This window comes from Radiomyces spectabilis (assembly GCF_025331425.1).
Source record: "Radiomyces spectabilis strain NRRL 2753 chromosome Unknown BYT42scaffold_19, whole genome shotgun sequence".
NCBI classification, from domain to species: domain Eukaryota; kingdom Fungi; phylum Mucoromycota; class Mucoromycetes; order Mucorales; family Radiomycetaceae; genus Radiomyces; species Radiomyces spectabilis.
The window spans coordinates 463,693-484,919 of NW_026251944.1; the positions used below are offsets into that span (position 1 = coordinate 463,693).

Below are 21,227 nucleotides of genomic sequence, written 5' to 3' on the forward strand. Positions count from 1 at the left end.
AAGTTCCAAAGGTACATGCAAGAAAGTTGGAATGTAATTTTTTAGATGTTTCTAGTATCCATTTACGATTTTTGTTTTCGAGATTTACTATCTAAATGAGAAGATATAATAGTCCAAAGTACACACTAGATCTAGTGTCAACACCGGAGTTTAACCCAATGAAGAAGAAAATGCGTTTATTGGAAACACTCGGAATGGACATGCGGTGATGGCCAACACAGTTGAACTGTATGGATAGACCAAAACAGTCGATGTTCATCGCGAAGTATTCGACAAAAAAAACGCCTGGATTCTACCGACCTCATTGCCATCACCATTCAAAGCCCCACACACAAATGTTCCCTGTGAGTTTCATGGCAGTGGGGTTGCACTCCAAAGTTCACGACTGCGTACCCTGGTTCGCACGCAAGCGTTACGGAGAATGGAGGACCCGTAAGGTGATGCCGACGATGAAGCTGTTGAGGACAAGGCCTAATGTCCTATGCGAAGACAGCCGTGCGGCCTATTCGGCTGGTCGTGGTCGACTATACTGGGCTTGCGCTGATGTCGCGCAAGCCCTTTCTGAATTTTATGTCGTAAGTCATGGGTTATCAAGATGGAATGCATTATCCTCATGTTTCTTTTTTCTGTATTTTTTTATAGGTCCCTTCCCATGACCATGTTTGTCGTCGTATACCGAGCTTTTGCAGACCCACCATCCTATTCCCTTGTCAAATGATGAGCTCTGCCAACTATTAAACCACGATTTCACCATCATTCCTCATGTAAAACAGGCCGCAGCCCAATTACTTGCTGGATCGATCATCAGAAATAACCTCAACGGGCATGCTGTCAAGCTTAATACTGTGGAAATTTATGGCCAAAAAAAAAAAGCGTCGATACACATCGAGAACCACTCGGTATGAAGAACTAAACGCCATTCCAACATCGTTTCCTCCGCCTGTCGCAACTAGGCATGAAAACGTATGGCCAATGACTCTGGATAGCAACGATGGGCCGTAGTTAGTGGTCGGAACTCTTTCTTTCAATGCGTTAGTGACCTCATCAATTCGTCTCGATCAATAGTGTCAAACCAAGTGTCGGTGCGATAACTACGAATTTCAAATCATCAACGCTGGAAGATTCCCTTGCCACGTGCGTCTACGTGGAACAAGAATGTGTCAACAAGGCGCTAGCATTGGCATAGGGACGACGGATATGATCAAACGCCATGGCGGAACCTCGGTGTCGCTTCAAACCGGATCATCCAAGCTCGTCAACTTCAATCGAAGTATCATCTGCCCTCCACCTATGATACTTTCTTTGCCGTTCCTCTGGCCCATTCACCCCAGCCCACAAATGGCACCCTTACACGGTTTTCACCTTGCGGACGTTGACCAGGGAAGGACTCCTCAAGGGAAAACATTCATCGTCATTGCTGAAAGTGTATTGAAAATGGTGATAAAGCTACACTGGACAAGTCTCTGATACACAAAGTATACCAGAGCTCAACTGGTAACACGAAAACGGTCTTAGCCGACATACTGGATCTTTGTCCTTCCTTCTATCACTCGAGTGGCCATTATGGGTAACGAAGCTCTGAACAAATCGTAGGAAGAATTGGCGCACTCTCTGTCTTCACCCATGTCCACCGCAAGCAGGACTTCTCAAGCTGCTATCTCCCATGCGTTCTCCTGTTTTGATGTGAACTAATCTGGTTCGGAAGCAAGCGTAACGGAGAATGTAGAAGCCGCAATAGTGATGCCGACGATGAAGCCGTTGAGGACGAAGAAAACTCAGGCCACCGAATCCAGTTCGGTACGCCTGCCTTTCTTGGAGAATATGATGGCCATCTTAGTGGACCTCTACCGGTACAGCAAGATTTACGTCTATCCGCCCGGAACATCTCTCGAGTTCATTATCTTGTTGAGTAACTTTATTGAAGACAAACTCGATAAAAAAAACTACAAAAATTTTAGATTAAGCTCAAATTTTTCCTTGAGATTGTGGAGCAGTACTGTAGGATCGCCAGTCACCTTCAACGTGACTAGAAACATTATCGGCGATGGAATAGCCATGTTGCACATCAAGTATTCACATGTTACAAGTAAGAGTGTGACTCACGATCAGATAGGCCGGTTTTTTTTTGCGTTCATAAAACGAGCATAGATGAAAAAATTTATTTAAAGATTTAATAAGCATAGGAATCAATATGTGAAGAAAAAAAGAAAAGGGGTGGGGGGAAACAGGTGCTTTCTTTTTTGGTTTTTTTTTGCGTCAATAAGATGATTATCTTGTGGATGATTAAAGGAAAGGGGAAGGATAACACAACAGGTGTGAAAATAACAAAAAAAAATTAATCTTTTTCGAAAAGCAAAAGGAAAACAAAAAGACAAGAAAAACAAAACCTATTCAGGTTCTGACACGGGAGGACCCCGTCAGAGAAAAGTTACGGAAAAGGTGCCGGCAGCCAGTAAAGGAGGTATGAAAACCTTTTTTTTGGGTTTGAAGATGATAAAAGTTCGTCGTCGATGAATCACTTGCACGTGGGCATAAACTGTCATACATTATCTTCCGTGTAATGGTGCCGTTGGATCATGTGGCGGGTAAGAGCGTCTTTGCGGCTGAAGCTCGAGGTACATTCTTCACAAGCAAACAATCGCTCGCCATGGTGCACGGTGGAAATATGTCGTTCGCAATCATGTTTGCGGTCAAAGGACTTGCTGCAAATATGACAAGCGTATTGCTTCATTCGATTTCTGTCGTGTGTTTTGATGTGCGTGCCGAGGTTATATCGACGGCTGAATCGGTTCAGACAGACAGGGCATTGAAATCGTTTGTTTTCGTTGTCAACAAGGGCCTTGTTGGAACGCTTAATTCGTTTGGTACCAATGGTTTCCACAACCTGGGAATCGTCAGTCGCACTGCGCTTGACGCCGGCAATGGGTAACAGGGTTTCAGCCTGCAATGTGGAAGGTTCCCATGATTGCTGCTGCTGCTGTTGTTGTTGTTGCTGCTGCGATGGTTGCAAGGCGGAATCGATATCGTCAAAGGATTCAGGGAAACAGTGGCCAAAAAGATCGGCTACATCGGTGGCTGCAGAGTCTTCGTTTTCCATGGTGGGCAATACATCGACGATAGCTTTATCTTGTGCAATGTCGTCAAAAGATTCGAAAAAGGGAAGTGAAGCATCCTCGTTCACATTGGAGATCGTTGCGCCATTGTTCTGAAGAACAAGTTGCGAAGGATCCCCGGTGAACTGAGGTATAGGGCTGCTCTGTACCAACTGCTCGGCTGAAGGCATCAAAAAATTGGGTTCGCCAAATAAGTCATTATCGTTGACTCCAGCATCATTCACAACGTCAATGAAAGGTGAATAGAAAGGCGAGTTTTGGTAATCACCAAAGTTAGTGGCGGGTGTGAATGGAGTAAAAGGAGTATTGTAACTGGAATCAAGAGCAGGGGTATTCATCATGGGCGATTCACCGACAACAGCCGAAGCAGCAGCGGGTGTGATATCACCCATTAATGCGGCGAATAGGGAGTCGTCATTGGGCAATGGTTGTTGTTTGCCTGTTTCACCAAGGGAAAGGGCAGCAGCTAGTGCGGCACAATGTAAAACAACAATGAGATCACAAGCCGCTACGAAATCGCTTTCGGCATACTCACCATCAAAGTCCCAGAAAGAGAGATTATCGTAACCAAACTGAGAGTTCATAATGTGACGTGCGGGAGTAGATGATGAAGTAGGTTCAAGAAGGAGTTTGTTCAAGTCGTTGATATTCAAAATAGCTTGATTGGATGAAGTGGGCATGCAATAAGTTAAAGTGGATGAAGCCAAATGCAAAAGATGAGAGGGGTATATAGTGTCCAAAAGGAATAAACGAGGAAAAAAAAAGAAAAAAAAATTAAATAAAAGAAGAGGCAAAAAAAGAGGAGAAAGAAGTAGACAGAAAGAAGTAGGTGGCCTGAACCCGAAATTCGATCATTTATACAAAGTTGCTGTTTTTCTTTCTCAGACGCCGCAGCAACTTTCAGTTCATTCTCCGCAAAGTGAGTCACACAGCAGAAAGGTTTCCATGGCAACGAAGGCCCTTTTCCCAGGAGATGACCTCCTCAGCCAAGCCCACGGTGCTTGGTGTACCGGTTGGCCAATTGCCTTTTTCAGCTATTTCATATAAAGATTCGGCTTCTTGTTTGGGAAACTTTCACAAGAAGTTCTGCGCCTCAAAAACTATTTGCGTCATTTGTTGCCAGAGATAGGTGAGAATAGGGGGTGATTTTTTTTTCTGCGATTGATTAATAAGCCCTCGGTGAAGTGTGCCGAAAAATTTTCCCTTCCCCACCTTGCTTCATCGTTGGCGCGGGGACTCAAATCCAATGCAGAGCTTTTTTCGCTTTTTCTTTCGATTTTTTTATTTTATTTTATTTTCCAGTATTCGATGATCGTCGCTTGTCCTCTTTCAACCATTTTACTCCGCGGAGTCCAAAGTTTAATCTGCTGTTGGATGACTTGCAGTATACACAACCTGGGGTTTAGGGTTAACCTTGGTGGATTTGGAACTTTTCAAGTATTATCGTGTAAGTGAGGGTCGAGCATGTCGCTAGGTTCGTATTGGGTACATTGCATAAGCACATAATGATTGGATTGAGTTTTTTATTGCAATGAATTTCGCTTGGCAGATGTACAGAAAAAAAAAGTGAATGCTATATTTATATTATATGGCCAGATTAGGCAAGTTGCTTGGCGGCGGCTTCAATGCTGGCAATCACATTATTCAGTGCCAAGTCGGTCTCTTCCTTGGAAATATTCAACGGAGGAATCAAACGCAGTGTTTCGTAGATGGAAGTGGTAAGGACGAGGGTATCCCGCTTAAGTGCCTCTTGAGCCACCGAGCCTGCAAAACCGGTGGGCACACCCATGAACTCGATACCAATCATCAAACCTAAACCACGGATATCCACTTTTACATTTTCGGGGACCACGGTAGGAATGCGTGATCGCAATCCGTCAAAGAATTGTTTCGATCTGTAACGAGCAAAAAAATCAGTGGGATCAGGGATTGCTCTTTTTTTGTGTGTGTTTGTCCGTCGGTTACCTTTCGTTGCATGATTCCAAAATCTTTTCTTCCTCAAAGATTTGAAGTGTGGCTTTGGCGGCAGCACAGGCAATGGCATTACCGGCATAGGTACCACCCATGGATCCTGGAGGTTGCTTATCCATGATGTCCTGACGCGAAACAATAGCTGATAAGGGATAACCGGAAGCAATGCCTTTGGCCATGACCAAGATATCAGGTGTCACACCGAAATGTTCCACAGCAAACATCTTTCCTGTGCGTCCAAAACCGGACTGGACTTCATCACAGATAAGGAGAATGCCGTGTTGATCGCAAATACGACGCAAACCGTCCATAAAGTCTAACCGACACCCATCAGCACTTTATCCAAAAATGATCCATTCCCAGTGGTCAAACTTACTCTGAGGAGGGACGACGTAACCGCCTTCACCTTGCACGGGTTCAACGAGAATAGCGGCGGTATCCTGAGGAGCGGTGCGTTGCTTGAGCAAAAGTTCGACCTGGTGGAGTGCTTCCTCACCACACCATTCAGCTGTGAAGCGGTTAGGATCAGCTTTATGGGCAGCCCACTGCTGATAGTAGGGGAAAGGAGCCACATGGACACCAGGCATGAGGGGGGCGTAACCAGCACTGTAGATGGTCTTGGACGTGGTCAATGCCATGGTACCAAAGGTGCGACCGTGATACGAGCCTTGAAACACGATGATGTTCTGTCGCTTGGTAGCGTGGCGGGCCACCTTAATAGCGGCTTCGACGGCTTCCGAGCCTGAATTCCAGAAGAAAAAGGTATCAAGTTCTGGAGCTGGCATGCGAGGCTTCAAGGCTTCGATCAAATCCAACATAGGCTTTTGGAAAAAGATATTGACTTGACCATGTGACAAGGTAGCGGCTTGCTCTTGCACTGCCTTCACAACCTTGGGATGACAGTGACCTTTCAAAATTTTTTCCCACGTTTTAGCTTTCCATGGATCCGCGTTACCAATGACGGTGGCCGGGTTTTTGACTACATACCTGTGTTGGTGACACCAATGCCTGTGGTAAGATCAAGGTACTTCTTTCCTTCGACAGTGTAAACAAATGTGCCCTGGCCTCTCTCGATCACCAAATCAGTACTACGGCCAATGCCCTTGGCGATATGCTTCTTGCCAAACTGAGCGAGTTTTTGAGATGCCATAGTGATATCCGTGATCAGAAAAAGATAGATTGATAAAATAAAATGGGGACAATGGGCAGTATTCACAGAAGTATAAAACGACGTAGTGCGAGAAAAGAAAAAAGAATCCGTTGGTCTTAAAGAATGGCCCTTTTATAGACCAGAGAGCAGCTGAAAACTCCCATCAAGCGCCTTGTTTCCCGATGCATTTGTAAGCTACAGCCAATGAGATGGGTTCAGCAGGTACATATTTGGTAAAATGCTATTTGGGTGACAGTCTCCGCTAAAGCTTTGTGACTAAGACTTCTGGCTGGAATGACGGTGTTTGACAAATCATGACTGTAGCCAAGATTTATTCAGACAGTAGTGGCGTTTTGGGCCTTTAGTGCTTCCGTGAAGCAGGGCGCTTTTGTAAAAGAGGCGGCGCCAGACACTTTCATAAGGGAGGCTCACTTGGGCTTTTGCGGGTGATTTAAGACTCCGCACATAGTCACATCGAAGAAAATTTCTGTTTACGTGTTTGCAGTGATTTTTTCTTTTCCCTTTCCGTCTCCAAACGACAAGTCATGGCCGTTCATCTTCCTTCTAGTGAACCCCTTAAAGCCGTCCAGCTTGATGGATTGGTAATTGACTCTTATGAAGCGTCTTTGATTTGACCATGATCTTCTGATACGATTTTTTCATTCTGATAGGTGGTCCTTAAAATCATTAAACATTGCCGTGAATCGTATCCCAGCGATGTGACAGGCCAATTGCTTGGTCTGGACGAGCAAGGTGTTCTTGAAGTGACCAATTGCTTCCCTTTCCCTTCGGAAGATGACGATGACGCTAACGGTGAGTGAACATTCTTTGGTGATCGTATTATGAATGGGTTATTCACGCGTGAACTTTTGCATGTCTTTCTTAGCACAATACCAGTTGGACATGATGCGTTGCCTTCGTGCGGTCAATGTCGACAATAACACTGTGGGCTGGTACCGGTCGACCCACTTGGGTAACTTTGTTGATCTCAGCTTGATCGATACTCAGTACAATTACCAACGCACATTGAGCGCTCAATCGGTGGTGATCATTCACGACGTCTCTAAGAGTGCCGCTCAGGGTAACCTGAACTTGAGAGCTTTCCGCTTGCAAGAAGCTTTCATGAAGGTGTACGAAACCAAGAAGTTTACAACCGAAAGGTATGAAACCCATTCGAGTCGTCGGTGCAATAGTGCACTGCTGGGATCAGCGAAAACGGATCAAATTGCTAACTTTATCCGTTTCTTCAAAAAAAAAAGTCTCGCTCAGGCCAAGTTGTCGTTCTCCAACATTTTCGAGGAATTACCTGTCCAGGTGCACAACTCTCACTTGGTGACCTTGATGCTTCACAATATCGAAATGCCCCGATTGGAGGCTGATCGTCTTCGCTCACTCTCCACCTTTGCTTCGATGCAAAAGACACAGTTCGAATTGGAAGACGCAAAACCACTTTCGCCCAACTTTGACGTGTTGGATTTGGAATTAGATCCTTTCATGCAAAAGAATCTGGAATACCTTTTGGAGTGTTCTGACGTTCAGCAACAGGAACAGAATAACTATCAATATTGGCAACGAAGCGTGGCCCGTGAACAAGCCAAGATGCAAGCATGGCTCACCAAGAGAGTAAGTGAACATGAACATTGGAGGTTGACTGTTGAAATTGGGGTTATTGACATGGAAATGGATGGGTTTGATTAGCGACAAGAGAACGCGCAACGTGCCACTCAAGGAAAGCCTCCGTTGCCTCTTAACGAAGTCAATACTTTGTTCAAGCTCCCTGCTGAACCTAGCCGTTTGGACTCCATGATCCTCAGTGCACAGATGCACAACTTCACGAAACAACTCAACCAATTCGCAGGACCGAGTCTTGCAAGATTGTATAGTATTCAAGAGCTCCAGAAGTAAATAACCATATCTCTTTGTCTCCTCGCATCAGTCCAAAGAAAAAACACATCGAAAAAAAAGAAAGAAGATGGAAAATCAATTCTTCTATCATTTACGTACATTACAAAGTCTGGTAAAATTTTCAAGTCTGGGAAAACAAGGTGAAAAAAGTAGGCGATTGGATTGCCTCTGGATAGAATCATCACGATACAGAACGACGGGGATGGGATGGAAGCGAAACCTGTTGTGGAAGGGACGGATGAATGTATGCCATTGGTGAAGTTTCAGTGCGGTGGGGAAATGGTAAAGGACCAAAAAAGGATCGGCTGAATGGTGTGGATGGCCATTCGATGCTTTTCAGAGGAGGAAATGTCCGCTCGACCCGATTCTTTGGGAATCACACAACGTCAATCCACTGTCAAAAAGTTATCATCTCAGATCAAAGCAGTGCTTCATAAAAAAGCATACTTTTTTTTAATTTTGCCATCATTTTACTCTTTTTTCTTTTCCTTTCCTTTCCTTTCATTTTTCTTTTATTGGAGCGCTCAATTTCATTTTCTTCCTTTGCGGCGTCCCATCCTTTATCACAATCGTCCTGTTTCCTTCTTTACAGTGATGGATATTTGTAATTTGTTGAATCACCACAACGACCAGCGACCCTCTTCGGCAAGATCATCTCCGTTTTACTGCACTTGGGATGGGTGTCACAAACCATTCACTCGTCGGTCCGATCTCGTGCGTCACTTGTGCATCCATACAGGAGAGAAGCCTTACAAATGTTCATGGCCCGATTGCAGTAAGCACTTTATTCAACGCTCGGCTTTGACAGTTCACATGCGCACGCACACGGGTGAACGACCTCATCTTTGTGAATATCCAAACTGCGGCAAGTCATTTGGCGATTCTTCCTCCCTAGCACGCCATCGACGCACGCATACCGGCCACCGCCCGTACACTTGTGAATGCGGTAAATCGTTCACTCGTCGAACGACGTTGGTCAGGCACCGGCAGCAAGTGCCTTGCCACCAGTTCAATGCGTTATCTTTAGAAGCAACATCACAAGTGTCCTCCCCGTCCATTGCAGGTTCACATGGTTCCGCTTATTACAGGTATGCCGCAGCATCTCCACCTATGCCAAGGCAGCCAACCATACCTCCGAGACTGCCTTCACTCTCATCCTTCTCCACCGATCCGTCCTCCTTCGCTACCCACCAGGTGTTATCTTCTACCAAAAATTATCCACACACCTTCTTTCCACCTTCCCCTCCATACCCCTCGAAGCCCGCTACGCATCCTGATTCGTCTTCTTCCCATTCTTGCATTCACTGATATCATTTGAATATGTTCTCTCATACCTTCGAACTCCGACCTTCCCATCCTTGCTCCCTTCTGTATGCAACTATGTAACGTAGTTTAATAGTAGAGGAGCAGTTGCCATCTACTTTCTGTATTCGGAAGGCGGCATTCGATACTTTGATGGCCTATTTCCACTTTCACAGAGTACGATGCAATCCCTCAGAAGCCACGTCATACTGAGAAACTGGAGCGGATAGACATGATGTCTTGAATGGAATAAAATCAAAAATGCACGTCATGATGAAGCATTCCTGCAATTGTTAAACCAAAAAAATTTGTTCATCGATCGTCTGGGTTTAAATGTATTCGACATCGGGGATCAGCGCAGCCGTCTTCCAACGTCGGCTTCTATGGAGAAGTAGTCACCCTGCGCTAATAACATGAACAGTGAAATAGAATTGCTCCTGTATTTAATTATGTAATGCAACTGAGTCATAAATAGTAGGAAAAAGCGTGCTTGCCAATGCAATTGTGTGCCTTCATCTGCCAGTGAGAGGCGACATCTTTTGAGTGAAGGATATCCAGGGCTGTGAAAGTCAGGCAGTCTACCATTGTTCAAATTAAATTATCGTTTTCATTGCGGTCGTTTTGATGGGAAGAATGAAATAAAGTCAGATGGATGTAACCATGGCTCGAAGAGGTTACATTCCAAGCGGAAGAAATGTTTCATAGTCGTTTGTGATGCCATCAGACGGGTCTTTCTTCTAGCCACCAACAAACTTGACCCAACGGACATGCTTCTTTTTTATCGGCTGTTTGTGTTGTGCTATCGCGAGTTGGGCAGCTGATTGATGTTTCAAGGGCAATCAGCGTGTATTTTACAGCCATATCCTACTGATTGCAACTGGAAGAGGATGTGCTTCTTGTTGTTGTTGTTGTTGCCTGAGCAACATCTGTTGCAATGGAATTCACAACATGAAGTATTTTGTGTCATGGGATAGCTACGATGAGCCAAATGGATGCGCAGCTTAAGCAACAAACATTGTGTGATGGACGCCTGGTGTTTAAGAAGCTTAAACAACAACAATTATAGATAGAGAAAAAGATAAACAACACTTGGTACTGTGGTGCTGACCGATGGCGACTTGGCCTAATAACAGGACACCTGGTCAGTGGAACCATCGCGAGAATGTCCTACCCAACGGCGAATGTGACAAAGTTTTAAGAACACGATGTCTAATGTGGTCTTTCAAAGAACGAGTCGAGATAAATTCAAGATGCAGACATGGATCCGACCAACGCATTACGGTCGCTTTATTCAGAAATGGAAGCGCCGCTTATATAAGAACATAGATTCTTTTAAGAAAAGAGTGATCAATACGATGGCGGAATCCAATGAAAAAATACAATGTTTTAGCGACATAGATCCCAAATATGGGAGTTTGGCTTTTTTAATGACGTCGAGTTTAAAAGGAAGCTTTTTGTTTTTTTTTAAGAGCGCTAACGGATGCTCTTACTACGAACCAATGCGGGACGATTGTTGAGTATGGATTTTGTATCATATTTACTTCGGCCGTCGTGTTCGAAGATACGCCAGAATTTCAAGTTCTCGTCAGCTGCGGCTGTGGCGACCATTTGACCATCGGGGCTCATGGCGGTATGCAGGATTCTGGAATCATGACCGGGAATATCGATAATTCGATTGAAGGAAGGGTATTCCCAAACCGTAAGTTGATTATTGGGGTATCCATGCGAGGACACAATTTCTTTGTAATGTTTCGACCAATGCAGGGAGGTAATTTGAGATTCGGTATCGATTTTGTGGATTCGCAAACTTGTTGATGTATTCCACACCTGAATACTGCGATCGTTTCGGCCGCCACCCGTCGCCAGAGTGTGACGGTTCCAAGGACACCATGCTAATGCCTGGAAACGAACATCAAATTAATCCATTGACAGGTGAAAGAAAAAGTAAAAAATGAAGAAGAAAAATGAATATTTACCTTGACAGCACCTTCATGTCGTTTTGTGAGACGTGGTTTATTGGATCGGACGTCCCATACTTGGACGACATTGTCGTTGCCACCACTGGCTAACATGGTACCATCCCATCGCCATTGAAGACCACACACTTCATCGCTATGGCCGTTGAGTTCCATCACCTTGTGTTGCGAAATACGCACGTCATGGTGCCAGATACTTCCATCTTGAGCGCCAGAAGAGACCAGATGTTTATCCCAGGACAGGACGCCAATACGGTGTTGTTGTCCAACCATAGAACGTAGTTTGGTATTGGCTTCGGCATCCCAGACTTGGGTGTCGCCGTTGGCTGTACCGACTGCAAGATAGGCGCCATCGGTTGACCATCGAACGGAAGTAATGGCATCTTGTCCTTGGTAATTTAAGGGACGAATGGAGCCATTGTCCGCGTTCCACAGATACACGGAGCGATCCAAGGCAACAGCGACAACATTGAGTTTGGACCAATCGAGCAAATTCAAGTAATAATCGTCGGCAAGGTATGGTGCATCCAGGATTTTTACGGGTGCCGTGAGGATACGACGTACAGTTGCAGGAGCCGTGGTACGTAAGGTGTAATCAGCACTGTTCTTGGTCATATCGGGGACTTCAGGTTCAGCCTTTTCTTGCTTGGAGGAAAGGAGTCGACCGGTCTGCACGCCACACGCATTCGCGACAATTTGCCTATATGTTTGATCACTTTCGTCCAGGGACAATGTTTGCTTTTTTTCCATGAAACGATATTGCGCCGATTCGATGGTTTTTTGATCTCGCGCAGGAATAAATCGATCATTCTAAAGGCATAGTGACCAGCCCAAAAAAGAAAAAGAAAAAAGAACGAGTCATATGAGTATAACATGCATGTTGAAGGAACAATAGGATGGGTAAACTATAATGACGGAAGAAAGAAAGAGAGAAAGAAAGAAATAAATAAATAAAGAAAAGGGGTTTGCGGAGAAACGAATAAACAGTACCGTGGCTGCCGTCTTGGGGCGTTTCTTTGCGTTGGTAAGCCAGTTCTTTGCGAACGGATCCAAAGTGCATTGTGCCGAATAAGAACGTTTCAACGACTGACGACGGACAGAAGCTTCCACTTTTTTGGTGACGGTGGTGCTTGACGTTGGCTTGCAATAGCCTAACGATGGAGTCAAACGGCCTTGCACCCCTTTACCAGATTTGGCATCATTCTTGGAGGAAGCGCTTCCAATGTTGCTGACCGTGGCGTTTCTATTAGACAAGACGGGGGCTGGCTTGCTTTCTTGGGTAGACTCCACTTTCTTCCGATACGGCACTGCGCATTCGCGTTGGTCGTTCACGGTGTCTGACGAGCTCTCATTCTTTGTATCATCGTGAGTAGCTCCCATGGTGATAAAACAATGGGTTCTAGGCGTGGTGGCGATGAAAAAATGAGAGTCAGAGAGAGAGTAGGCTTAGAGCAACCTAAACCAACTTAAAAGGGAAACACGACAAGAAATCTTTCTGTTTTTGTACGCTGTGCATTAAAAAAAAAAAAGCCGCGTGACTGCAGCCAGACCCTGTTACAATGTCTGAATATCCGCTTGAAAAAAAAAATTGTCTTGATCGATCCGTCCATTGTCTTGCGTGAATGTATTGAAATGACGTCGATCGAAGCATGGATTGACAATGTGAACAACGACATTGGCGGCTGTCGTACACTGGTGACACGACTAGTGAACAAGATACACGGTATCAGATCTTATGCTATGCATCGTCAAGCTCTGTCACCGTTACCTCGTTGCAAAGGAACGGTGCTGTACGGAAAGCCAGGCACCGGCAAAACCGCGCTTTCAGTAGCTATCGCGAGTATGTATTTGATATCCAATGTTGTTTGTATACCGGAATGGATCTGCATGGATACAGGAATTCAGGGCGGGGACTGCCTACTGCAATGGATCATGAAATTAATGAGACCCTCTTTTTTTCCCCTCCCATCTGCCACTGCTGTCTCTTTCGATCATCTCTGAAAACTTCCAAAGAGCACTCGCAATTACCTTATTATTTGATTAATGGTCCAGATGTGTTTCAAACAGGTACCTTTGCTACGCTTCGCTTGGTCGGCTCTCGGCAGGCACGACAGTAAAGTTGTTGGTTTTCTGATCAAGTGTTCAATGTGTAGAGGAAGGTGCCAGCGAAATTCAAGTCAAAAAAGTGTTTATGAAAGCTTTGGAGCACAAGTTCTCCATTATTATTATCGATGAACTGGATATGATTGCAGGGAATCTGAAAGCTCAAAAAGGAGCCTTAGATATGCGAATAGCCTCCACTTTATTGTCAATGATTGATCGTGTCAATCAGACAGAAGATGACCACTTTGTCTTTATTATGGGTACGCATACAGTCGTTGGAGTATCCTCTCTACAAAACACACGTTCACCGTAATCGCTGTTGATGTGTAGGCCTTACCAATCGACTTCACGCCGTTGATCCTTGCTTTTTACGCTCCGGTCGTTTGGATAATCTTGAAGAAATCAAAATCACTTCTCCAAGCCAACGACGAGATATATTGACCATTCTTACTCGGCGTACGTAAGACAGCCATAACTGACGGGCAACGCCATCCTAACAGTTATGTATACCAATCACAGGGTTACCCTTTGTTTCAACTGTGGAACGTAATCAAGTGCTGGATCGCATGGCCAGTGTCACTCACGGATTTGTGCCCAGTGATCTGCAGAGCCTGTGTGCACAGATGATCTTGATTCTTGTTAAAGAGCAGCATCAAAACGATTCTATTGAAACCCATCACATCCATTGGCACCATGTGGAAGCAGTTCTCGGTATTGTGCGTCCTTCCAATTTAAATGAATATGCATCCAAGGTATGATACAAGTTGATGTGGATAAGCGCGAGACTGTCCTGCTAAACAAAAGCGATACCCTCCCCATTTAGGTGCCAGATGTAAGATTCTCAGACATCTACGGAATTGATGACATTGTGGAAACCATCCAGGTACGAATTATAATAATAATAATACCCCTCCTCCCAGCAAAAGAAAGAGACATGTAAACTAATCGGTGCTAATTATTCTTTATAGGCTTCCGTTATCTATCCTTTCCATCATCCCGAGGAATATCAATTGATGGGTATTCATCCACCTCGTGGCATCATCCTGTATGGTCCACCAGGGGTGGGAAAGACAATGCTTTGCTCTGCGTTAGCCTCTGAAGCCGGCATCAACTTTATGTTTGTCGAGGTAAAACACTCATATTTTTCAGCATGATCGGGATACTGAGGAGCAATCACGTAGAGTTCCCACATTCGTTCGAAAGTGGTGGGTGAGTCGGAGAAAAATATTGCCAAATTATTTGCCAGTGCACGAGCCAATGCGCCATGCATATTATTCATTGATCAGGTAAGTGACCAGCTCTTGGAGATTGTTCCCAGAACCCGTCATCTCATGCATGCTGTAGATTGACATGCTGTTACCTAAGCGTGGATCAAGCCGCACTTCGGAAAATACAAGTGACCGCATCGTCACCAGTTTCCTTACAGGTAAGCAATCCATTTGTGTATGAGATTGAATATCGCCACAACCCTGTTCTTTGTCTCACCTTGCTGTTCTTTTTGACAAAGAAATGGATGGGTTATTGACAAAATCAAATCGCGATGATCAAGTGCATATTGACGTTCTCGTTATTGCAGGTAATGGCGGTGCGATGTGTCTTGCACGTTAAAACAAACAATTAATTTCTGCTGATTTGTTACAGCAACCAACCGTATCGAAGTGATGGATCCAGCTGTTCTGCGACACGGACGCTTTGATGAACATATCCATGTCCCTATACCAAATGCTGAGGTTAGTACGCTCCAAGTTGATTAAATGTGCGATTTTTCTCCTCATCAACAAAAAAAAATGGGTTTGCTACTCCATAGACCCGTGCCGCCATCATTCGTGGTTTATGTGCAAAGATGCCGGTTGTGATGAATGATGAGGATATAGCACAATTAGTGCATGAGACATATCATTGGTCAGGTAGCAACAAAAACCAGTTTACCAGGGTGAAATACATCGTCTCACTCTTTCTTTTTTTCTTCCCTAATATGCAGGAGCAGAAATCGATAATTTATTCCGAGAGGCTGCTTTGGCCAGCTTACGAGAGAATGTCAACAACGCGACAGTAAGTGAAATTAACGTCTATATTACTAAAGGCTATCCCAACCCACAATTTATTCTGGTCATTCCCTTGCAGATCACAATGAATCATATTCACTCTGTAAATGCACCGAAACAACGAAATCTCACATAACCCTAATTGACCGAGGCAAATAATTTGGCATGCATCCGCTTCATAAAAATTCTCCTTTCAGTCATCTCATCTTCTTCTTTTTCTTTTTTCCCATCGTTTAAAACAATCTAAAGCCTATTTTTTGTCCTCCAAAATGATGCCAACGTATTGTCTCTTCATTACATATGCCATCTTGCTGGTGGCTATTCCTGTGATCGCTCAATGTCCTTGTTTCCGGAACCAGTTCTTACCGCGCCTTAGTCACTTTGTTCGTCTTGATCTCGTAGGTCGTGACGAACTCATCGTGTGTATCGGATTCATGACGCTCTACACGTATTTCATCATGGGTATCCTTGTCGAATTTTTCCACACCAAACCCAACATTGCCTACTGCACAGTCAAGAAGACAACCACGACTTCCACCACTCCCGTGACGCGTCGCTCATCGACCGGCGCTCGAACAAAAACAGCCGAAGTAGAAGTCGACGTGGACGAGCATACTCAAGCTACAAAGCACACCATTCGTTTCGAGCGCGCTCACCAGCAGCTTCGTCAGCTGTTCCCAGGTATGTGGTCTACTTTGTCTGACAGCCTTCGGTACACTAACCAAATACAACTTGGCCTCTGCAGCGTTTGTTACATCGGCGCTTTTGATGTGGGCTAATACAAACAAGTTTGACACATATCGTCACGGGTAACGTAGTGTGATGCAAAAGAAAGTGGAGAGATGAATTTTCTAACACTAGAGCCGTATGATTAGCTTCCTTTTCCTGCAAGGCCTTATTCTGTTCCTCTTACCTTTTGCGTGTGCTTGCCCAAAACGTATGCTTGGCGTGACAGCGAAAATCGCTTATCGCTGTGCTCTTTATTGGACTTTAGCCTATGCCATGATGCCAGGAGAAACCAATGCTGTGCTTTGTCGTATTTCGCACTTTTTTGGCCATCGTTCCGACTGTAGTCTGATGGGCAAAGAATGGGCTCTCTGAAATAGTGTGACTGAACTTTCGCGTAATCTAGAATGAAATAAAAGCCGGGAAGACACAAATTTCCCTTTCGTGTTTAAAAAAAAAGATTATATTTTTTTTTCTTTTCCGCTGTGGTTCTTCTTTAGCTCAATAAACACATTGCAACATGTCTCTTGAACTTGAGCCTTCCGATTTGCTTCTTTTTCCTCGTATGTATTCATCTCATTGTTTCCCTCTCCTTGCTTAACGTACCAAGTGTGGTCATATTGACTCGACAATTTTTTTTGGCCATCTTTAGGTCCTTTAGCCGATGGTCCCAGCGTTCTCATGAAAGTCCATAATACCGGCGACGAATTGTTGGCCTTCAAAGTCAAGACTACTGCTCCTCGACATTACTGCGTTCGTCCTAATGCTGGCCTTATTGGTCCAGGTGACTCTTTAAGCATTGAAGGTAATCCATGAGCCGCAGTAGTCTCATTAATCTTGTCATTAATATCGTCTGTGTAAGTCACTTTGCAACCTTTGAAAACGGAGCCAGCCGATAACGCTACCTGCAAAGACAAATTCCTCGTCCAAAGCATTCCAGTGATTGGCAATTTAACCAAGATGGACTTGTCTGATTTAGTAAGTGACATGAGTAAAATGGGCAAAACGGTTTGTGTGTTACTCATCAACGAATCAGTGGACTCATGTAGAAGCCAACCTGAAGAATGAAATTCGACAAAACAAACTCAAATGCGCCTATATGAGCAACACGCACCTAGTGAACAAGGTAACTTGAAAATGCCTTTGGAAAGTGGGTCTTTTCTGTCTGAGCTTCATCCACACCTCGACGCGCGTCATGGGAAAGAGGGTCTTACAATATGGGGTCAGTGATAATGTGTGACTCTCTTTTGTAACTTTGATGGAATAGACATCCCAAGTGGGCACGGCAGTAGCAAGTCAGCAAGCTGAAATCAAGAACAAGGCTCGTCAAGAAGCATCGTCGCAAGAAGACTCTGAAGTAGCAAGAATGAAAAAGAAGCTAGCGGAATATCAGCAAGAAATAGCCGCTCTTCGCAAGCGCACCGTTGAAGATGAAAGCAAGAGAGCAAGATATGAAGAAGGAAGCGAGCCCATGATCCGAACGCAAGTCATTGAGAAGACAAATGGATATCCTCCGCATATTGTGGTCTTGCTGATTGCCTTGACCGCCGTTGCAGTATGGTATTTTATGAATTCTCGCTAAGATGGGAAGGAAAATGGATTTGGATGAGAGAAGGGACAACGGATTCTTTGCTAATGTTGGCCACAACCAATTTCTGCGGTTTTTTTTTTTTTTTTTTTTTTTTAAAAAAAGAAAAAAACTATTCCCTTGAAAACTTTATGATATACTTGTTCCTAAATTTGTCAAAGAAAAAACAAACCAATCTTTCAGTATAGGATAAACAAAAAAAGAAAATGGTTGAACAGAGTTCTTGATGAATTAACTGTCGATGACTTTGCTTCAAAAAATCAATAATAAAACAGCTGTATAAAAAAAAAGAAAACAACCGCTATCGATCTAATCCTGTTTGGCTTGGCGTCTCAATTTCATGGCCTTGTAATCACCGTTGAAGGGCAAGGCAATCTTCATGATTTCAGTAAATACGTTCCAGTCCAGTAATTTGACAAGCAACACTTTCATAACAACGGTAATTGGACCCTGGTCAGAGACAACCACCTTACCGGCATTGCGGCAAATGGTATCGGCAATCACACTGGGAGGAGACGATAACTTTTGCGCGGACAACAGTGCTGACATCTTTCCAGCATTGCTGTAAAAGTTGGAATTGATAGGCGAAGGATGCTGTATATATGATAATGTAAGAAAACAGTGTTCGCTTTGCAGGGTTTATATGAGCAATCACTTACCACGACAAGCACGTCAATACCATCTTCCGTATACTCTGCAGCCAAGGATGCAGCAAACGTGGTTAAAAAGATTTTCGTGGAAGCTTTTTTAGATCACGTTAGCGCTTGGTTACAACTCCCTAGTTAATCCAAAAATGTCTGCACTTACAATACAAGGCGCTCATGGGATTAGGAATAAATCCGGCACTGCTAGAGGTGAATGTAACCAAGCCTTTCAATCCTTTATCGAGCATCTTGTTCAAAAAGTAGTGTGTGAGCGTCAATCCAGCCGTAACATTGGTGTGATAATTGGCCATGTTGCGCTTAAAGGTAATGTCGGCAAAGGCACCCGTAGAAATAAAGCCAGCATTGTTGCACAGAATTTGAATGTCAATATCGTCAGTTTGCTGCTTCACGGCGTCCAAGTAAGATTGGCCTTCAGCATCGGAAAGATCACAGCCAACAAAACGGAATTGGTTATTAGGGAATTCTTCAGCAATGGTGTCCTTAAATTTCGCCATCAAAGCATCATCCAGTGCCACCACCACCACATTCAATCCTTGGGAAGCCAATTTGCGTACAATGGCTGCTCCAATACCCGAAGAACCACCTGTGACAAGAGCCCTTTATCGAGTAGTAAAAATAATCAGGTCAATACTCGGTGCTTGAAAGTCAGATGCCTTTTTATCGTTTACCATTGCGCGTTATACTTCTTTTTCAGGTTCTGTTCCTTGCAAACAAACGCGCCATAAAAGCAAAGAGCAAGGTAGGGCACCACGGAAAGGAAACCAATCCAGAAAAAGACTGTAACAATACCGTGCAGACACGTCAATGCCAAGTTCTACTCAAGCCAAAAACCATAGATGACGGTATACTACCCAAAGTCAACGAGATCATCGTCCAAATGTGAGAAAGAGATGACAACGAAAAAAAGACCGCCATGACCAGGTGGTCGAAAAAGGCAATTAGGGTGCCAGCGCGTCGGGGTGCCGAAACCCGACGGGGTCAGGTTATTTTATATTGGCTGAGACATACCCATGATCCCGAACTGCAAATACATGCCAATTAGGGTTGAAAAACGCAATGCACTTTATTTTTAGTTATTGAAAAAGCTTTCGAGTTTGGCAGGATCAGCACAGGCTTCTTCAACAAGGCTTTCTCCGGGACCGTTCTAAAAAAAAAAAAAGAACAATAGTCGAGATAAAGTGACCGCAGTGTCAGTTGATATTTGGTCCCATTCATTAGGTCGATATTATGATTTACTTACAGTAGACCACTTGTACAAAGTGGGAATAGCAGGAACTTGGAAGCGAACACGGTAAGGATGCGAAGCATTACCTTTCCAGTCGCCGCGATGGCCGACAGGAGCCTCGAGAAGAATAGCATCAGCAACGGGCAAAGCAGATTTACGAATAAGAGGATCAGCAATAACACAATCGGGACACCATGATTCGTGAGTGTCAGGTTCCTCGCTACCAAAGAACAACACGAACACCTTTTTATAGTTGTCCAAGGCCTGCTTGACTTGATCGTCAAAATCTTCAATATTCACACGAGTAAACTTCATGATAAACCGTGGGCAAAATTTTCAGCCGCTGTTCTTGCACGAAAAAAGGAAATAAAAGTCTAAAGTGCTGTCTTTCAATTTCATTGGCGGGAAAAATCTCGAGTCGGCAACAGGAACGCAATCGCGCCTTGGAGCAAAGATAACAAGCCGTACACCCGCTGTGAAATGAATGCCGCCTGCCACCGGAGGTCGCCCCTTACATTGAGCAACAGACAAAAAGCCTAACGCATACACGGCATAACCTGCGCGAGAACTTTGACGGACTTTGGTATATTAATGACAGTTTTATGGCATACGTTGCAACGTGATTTGTTTCTGAACACGCGCAGGGCAGCACTGATTGACTCCCTCAGTTCCATCCCGCCCAGGCTATGATAGATCTAGAAAGATGTGTGGGTATGTTGGGTATTGAAAAAGTAATGAGTTAGTAAGCTCTTTGATTGATACAATTTTCGTTATATTTTACCTTTGTTATTTGAGTTTTCAATAGCCATTGATCGCTTGACATGACTTGGATTATATGACATTGAAAATTTTTGAATTAGTATATGTTCATTACATCATAGCAAAGGAAAAGAAATTGGACTTGCCTTTGAACCAAATGGTGTACCGGAAAAAAAAATGAATACGGATCACAGATAAGCTTCTTCTTCGATGCGGACAATAGAATTGCTTCCAGGGACGGTTAAGCGATAGATCGGTGGTGTCAGCTTGAGCAGGCAAAAAATATTGACGTGGCCAGAAGTGACGGTAATTTAAGCTGGATTCCAGATATCGAGAGTTTCCCGAATAAAAAGAAGAAAAACAAAAAAAAGTACATGATGATAAAAAAAAACAATGGTCGCGTCAGTAAAAACCTCCTAAAAAGCCCTGTGGGAAAAGAAAGGAAAAGACTGCGAAAAGGGTATGTACATGAAATATAAGATACAAACTATAAACTAGAAACTACAATAATTGGGAAGACATTTCGAATACGATATCATGAGAAGCAATCCAAAGGAGAGGAACATGAAGAGGACGCGTAAGCGTTTTCCGAAAAAGAGACAGTACCACCGACGATGGCCTTTGACGTCATCTGGTTTCGCCAAATGGATGGATGGATGGATAGCGAGAGAAAGTCAACTTGTAGTATCCAGCACTTGT

At 44.1% G+C, this 21,227-nt stretch overlaps 11 protein-coding genes across 11 annotated transcripts; 6 read left to right on the forward strand and 5 right to left on the reverse strand.

Annotated features, from left to right (window-relative positions):
• The first annotated feature begins 509 nt into the window (after positions 1–509).
• BYT42DRAFT_169396 (uncharacterized protein) lies at positions 510–1,604 on the forward strand. The gene is made up of 3 exons (XM_051562354.1): positions 510–575; positions 643–963; positions 1,066–1,604. Exons 2-3 carry the CDS (start codon positions 826–828, stop codon positions 1,465–1,467), a joined length of 540 nt encoding a protein of 179 aa, XP_051418241.1. The 5' UTR covers positions 510–575; positions 643–825; the 3' UTR covers positions 1,468–1,604.
• A 1,046-nt stretch (positions 1,605–2,650) lies between these two features.
• BYT42DRAFT_472977 (uncharacterized protein) lies at positions 2,651–2,830 on the reverse strand (the record flags this gene model as incomplete). The annotated part of the gene is made up of 1 exon (XM_051563581.1): positions 2,651–2,830. A coding segment is annotated over one exon (180 nt), but the record flags the coding sequence as incomplete, so codon positions are not given.
• A 1,880-nt stretch (positions 2,831–4,710) lies between these two features.
• Positions 4,711–6,234, reverse strand: BYT42DRAFT_596197 (pyridoxal phosphate-dependent transferase; the record flags this gene model as incomplete). The annotated part of the gene is made up of 4 exons (XM_051570924.1): positions 4,711–5,008; positions 5,079–5,400; positions 5,461–5,991; positions 6,072–6,234. The coding sequence occupies 4 exons, from the start codon at positions 6,232–6,234 to the stop codon at positions 4,711–4,713; spliced, it is 1,314 nt and encodes a 437-aa protein (XP_051418243.1).
• Positions 6,235–6,740: 506 nt separating this feature from the next.
• BYT42DRAFT_541425 (uncharacterized protein) lies at positions 6,741–8,243 on the forward strand. Its single transcript, XM_051565556.1, has 5 exons — positions 6,741–6,836; positions 6,906–7,047; positions 7,121–7,394; positions 7,494–7,857; positions 7,933–8,243. The coding sequence occupies exons 1-5, from the start codon at positions 6,780–6,782 to the stop codon at positions 8,137–8,139; spliced, it is 1,044 nt and encodes a 347-aa protein (XP_051418244.1). The 5' UTR covers positions 6,741–6,779; the 3' UTR covers positions 8,140–8,243.
• A 490-nt stretch (positions 8,244–8,733) lies between these two features.
• BYT42DRAFT_475609 (uncharacterized protein) lies at positions 8,734–9,177 on the forward strand (the record flags this gene model as incomplete). Its single annotated transcript, XM_051563611.1, has 1 exon — positions 8,734–9,177. A coding segment is annotated over one exon (444 nt), but the record flags the coding sequence as incomplete, so codon positions are not given.
• Positions 9,178–10,840: 1,663 nt separating this feature from the next.
• BYT42DRAFT_169574 (WD40-repeat-containing domain protein) lies at positions 10,841–12,233 on the reverse strand. The gene is made up of 2 exons (XM_051562355.1): positions 11,418–12,233; positions 10,841–11,340 (listed from the first exon to the last, which is right to left on the reverse strand). Exons 1-2 carry the CDS (start codon positions 12,165–12,167, stop codon positions 10,915–10,917), a joined length of 1,176 nt encoding a protein of 391 aa, XP_051418246.1. The 5' UTR covers positions 12,168–12,233; the 3' UTR covers positions 10,841–10,914.
• A 1,910-nt stretch (positions 12,234–14,143) lies between these two features.
• On the forward strand, positions 14,144–15,576 carry BYT42DRAFT_506233 (P-loop containing nucleoside triphosphate hydrolase protein; the record flags this gene model as incomplete). Its single annotated transcript, XM_051565079.1, has 7 exons — positions 14,144–14,272; positions 14,344–14,403; positions 14,489–14,647; positions 14,702–14,806; positions 14,865–14,946; positions 15,162–15,250; positions 15,328–15,576. The coding sequence occupies 7 exons, from the start codon at positions 14,144–14,146 to the stop codon at positions 15,574–15,576; spliced, it is 873 nt and encodes a 290-aa protein (XP_051418247.1).
• A 258-nt stretch (positions 15,577–15,834) lies between these two features.
• BYT42DRAFT_550386 (uncharacterized protein) lies at positions 15,835–16,666 on the forward strand (the record flags this gene model as incomplete). Its single annotated transcript, XM_051566128.1, has 3 exons — positions 15,835–16,246; positions 16,272–16,374; positions 16,441–16,666. 3 exons carry the CDS (start codon positions 15,835–15,837, stop codon positions 16,664–16,666), a joined length of 741 nt encoding a protein of 246 aa, XP_051418248.1.
• Positions 16,667–16,745: 79 nt separating this feature from the next.
• BYT42DRAFT_590411 (PapD-like protein) lies at positions 16,746–17,951 on the forward strand. Its single transcript, XM_051570490.1, has 5 exons — positions 16,746–16,854; positions 16,944–17,096; positions 17,154–17,269; positions 17,328–17,417; positions 17,559–17,951. Exons 1-5 carry the CDS (start codon positions 16,812–16,814, stop codon positions 17,871–17,873), a joined length of 717 nt encoding a protein of 238 aa, XP_051418249.1. The 5' UTR covers positions 16,746–16,811; the 3' UTR covers positions 17,874–17,951.
• Position 17,952: 1 nt separating this feature from the next.
• On the reverse strand, positions 17,953–19,493 carry BYT42DRAFT_590412 (uncharacterized protein). The gene is made up of 5 exons (XM_051570491.1): positions 19,396–19,493; positions 19,213–19,321; positions 18,687–19,141; positions 18,539–18,621; positions 17,953–18,473 (listed from the first exon to the last, which is right to left on the reverse strand). The coding sequence occupies exons 1-5, from the start codon at positions 19,457–19,459 to the stop codon at positions 18,189–18,191; spliced, it is 996 nt and encodes a 331-aa protein (XP_051418250.1). The 5' UTR covers positions 19,460–19,493; the 3' UTR covers positions 17,953–18,188.
• Positions 19,494–20,125, reverse strand: BYT42DRAFT_524067 (uncharacterized protein). The gene is made up of 2 exons (XM_051565312.1): positions 19,785–20,125; positions 19,494–19,688 (listed from the first exon to the last, which is right to left on the reverse strand). Exons 1-2 carry the CDS (start codon positions 20,082–20,084, stop codon positions 19,614–19,616), a joined length of 375 nt encoding a protein of 124 aa, XP_051418251.1. The 5' UTR covers positions 20,085–20,125; the 3' UTR covers positions 19,494–19,613.
• Between the last annotated feature and the right edge of the window lie 1,102 nt (positions 20,126–21,227).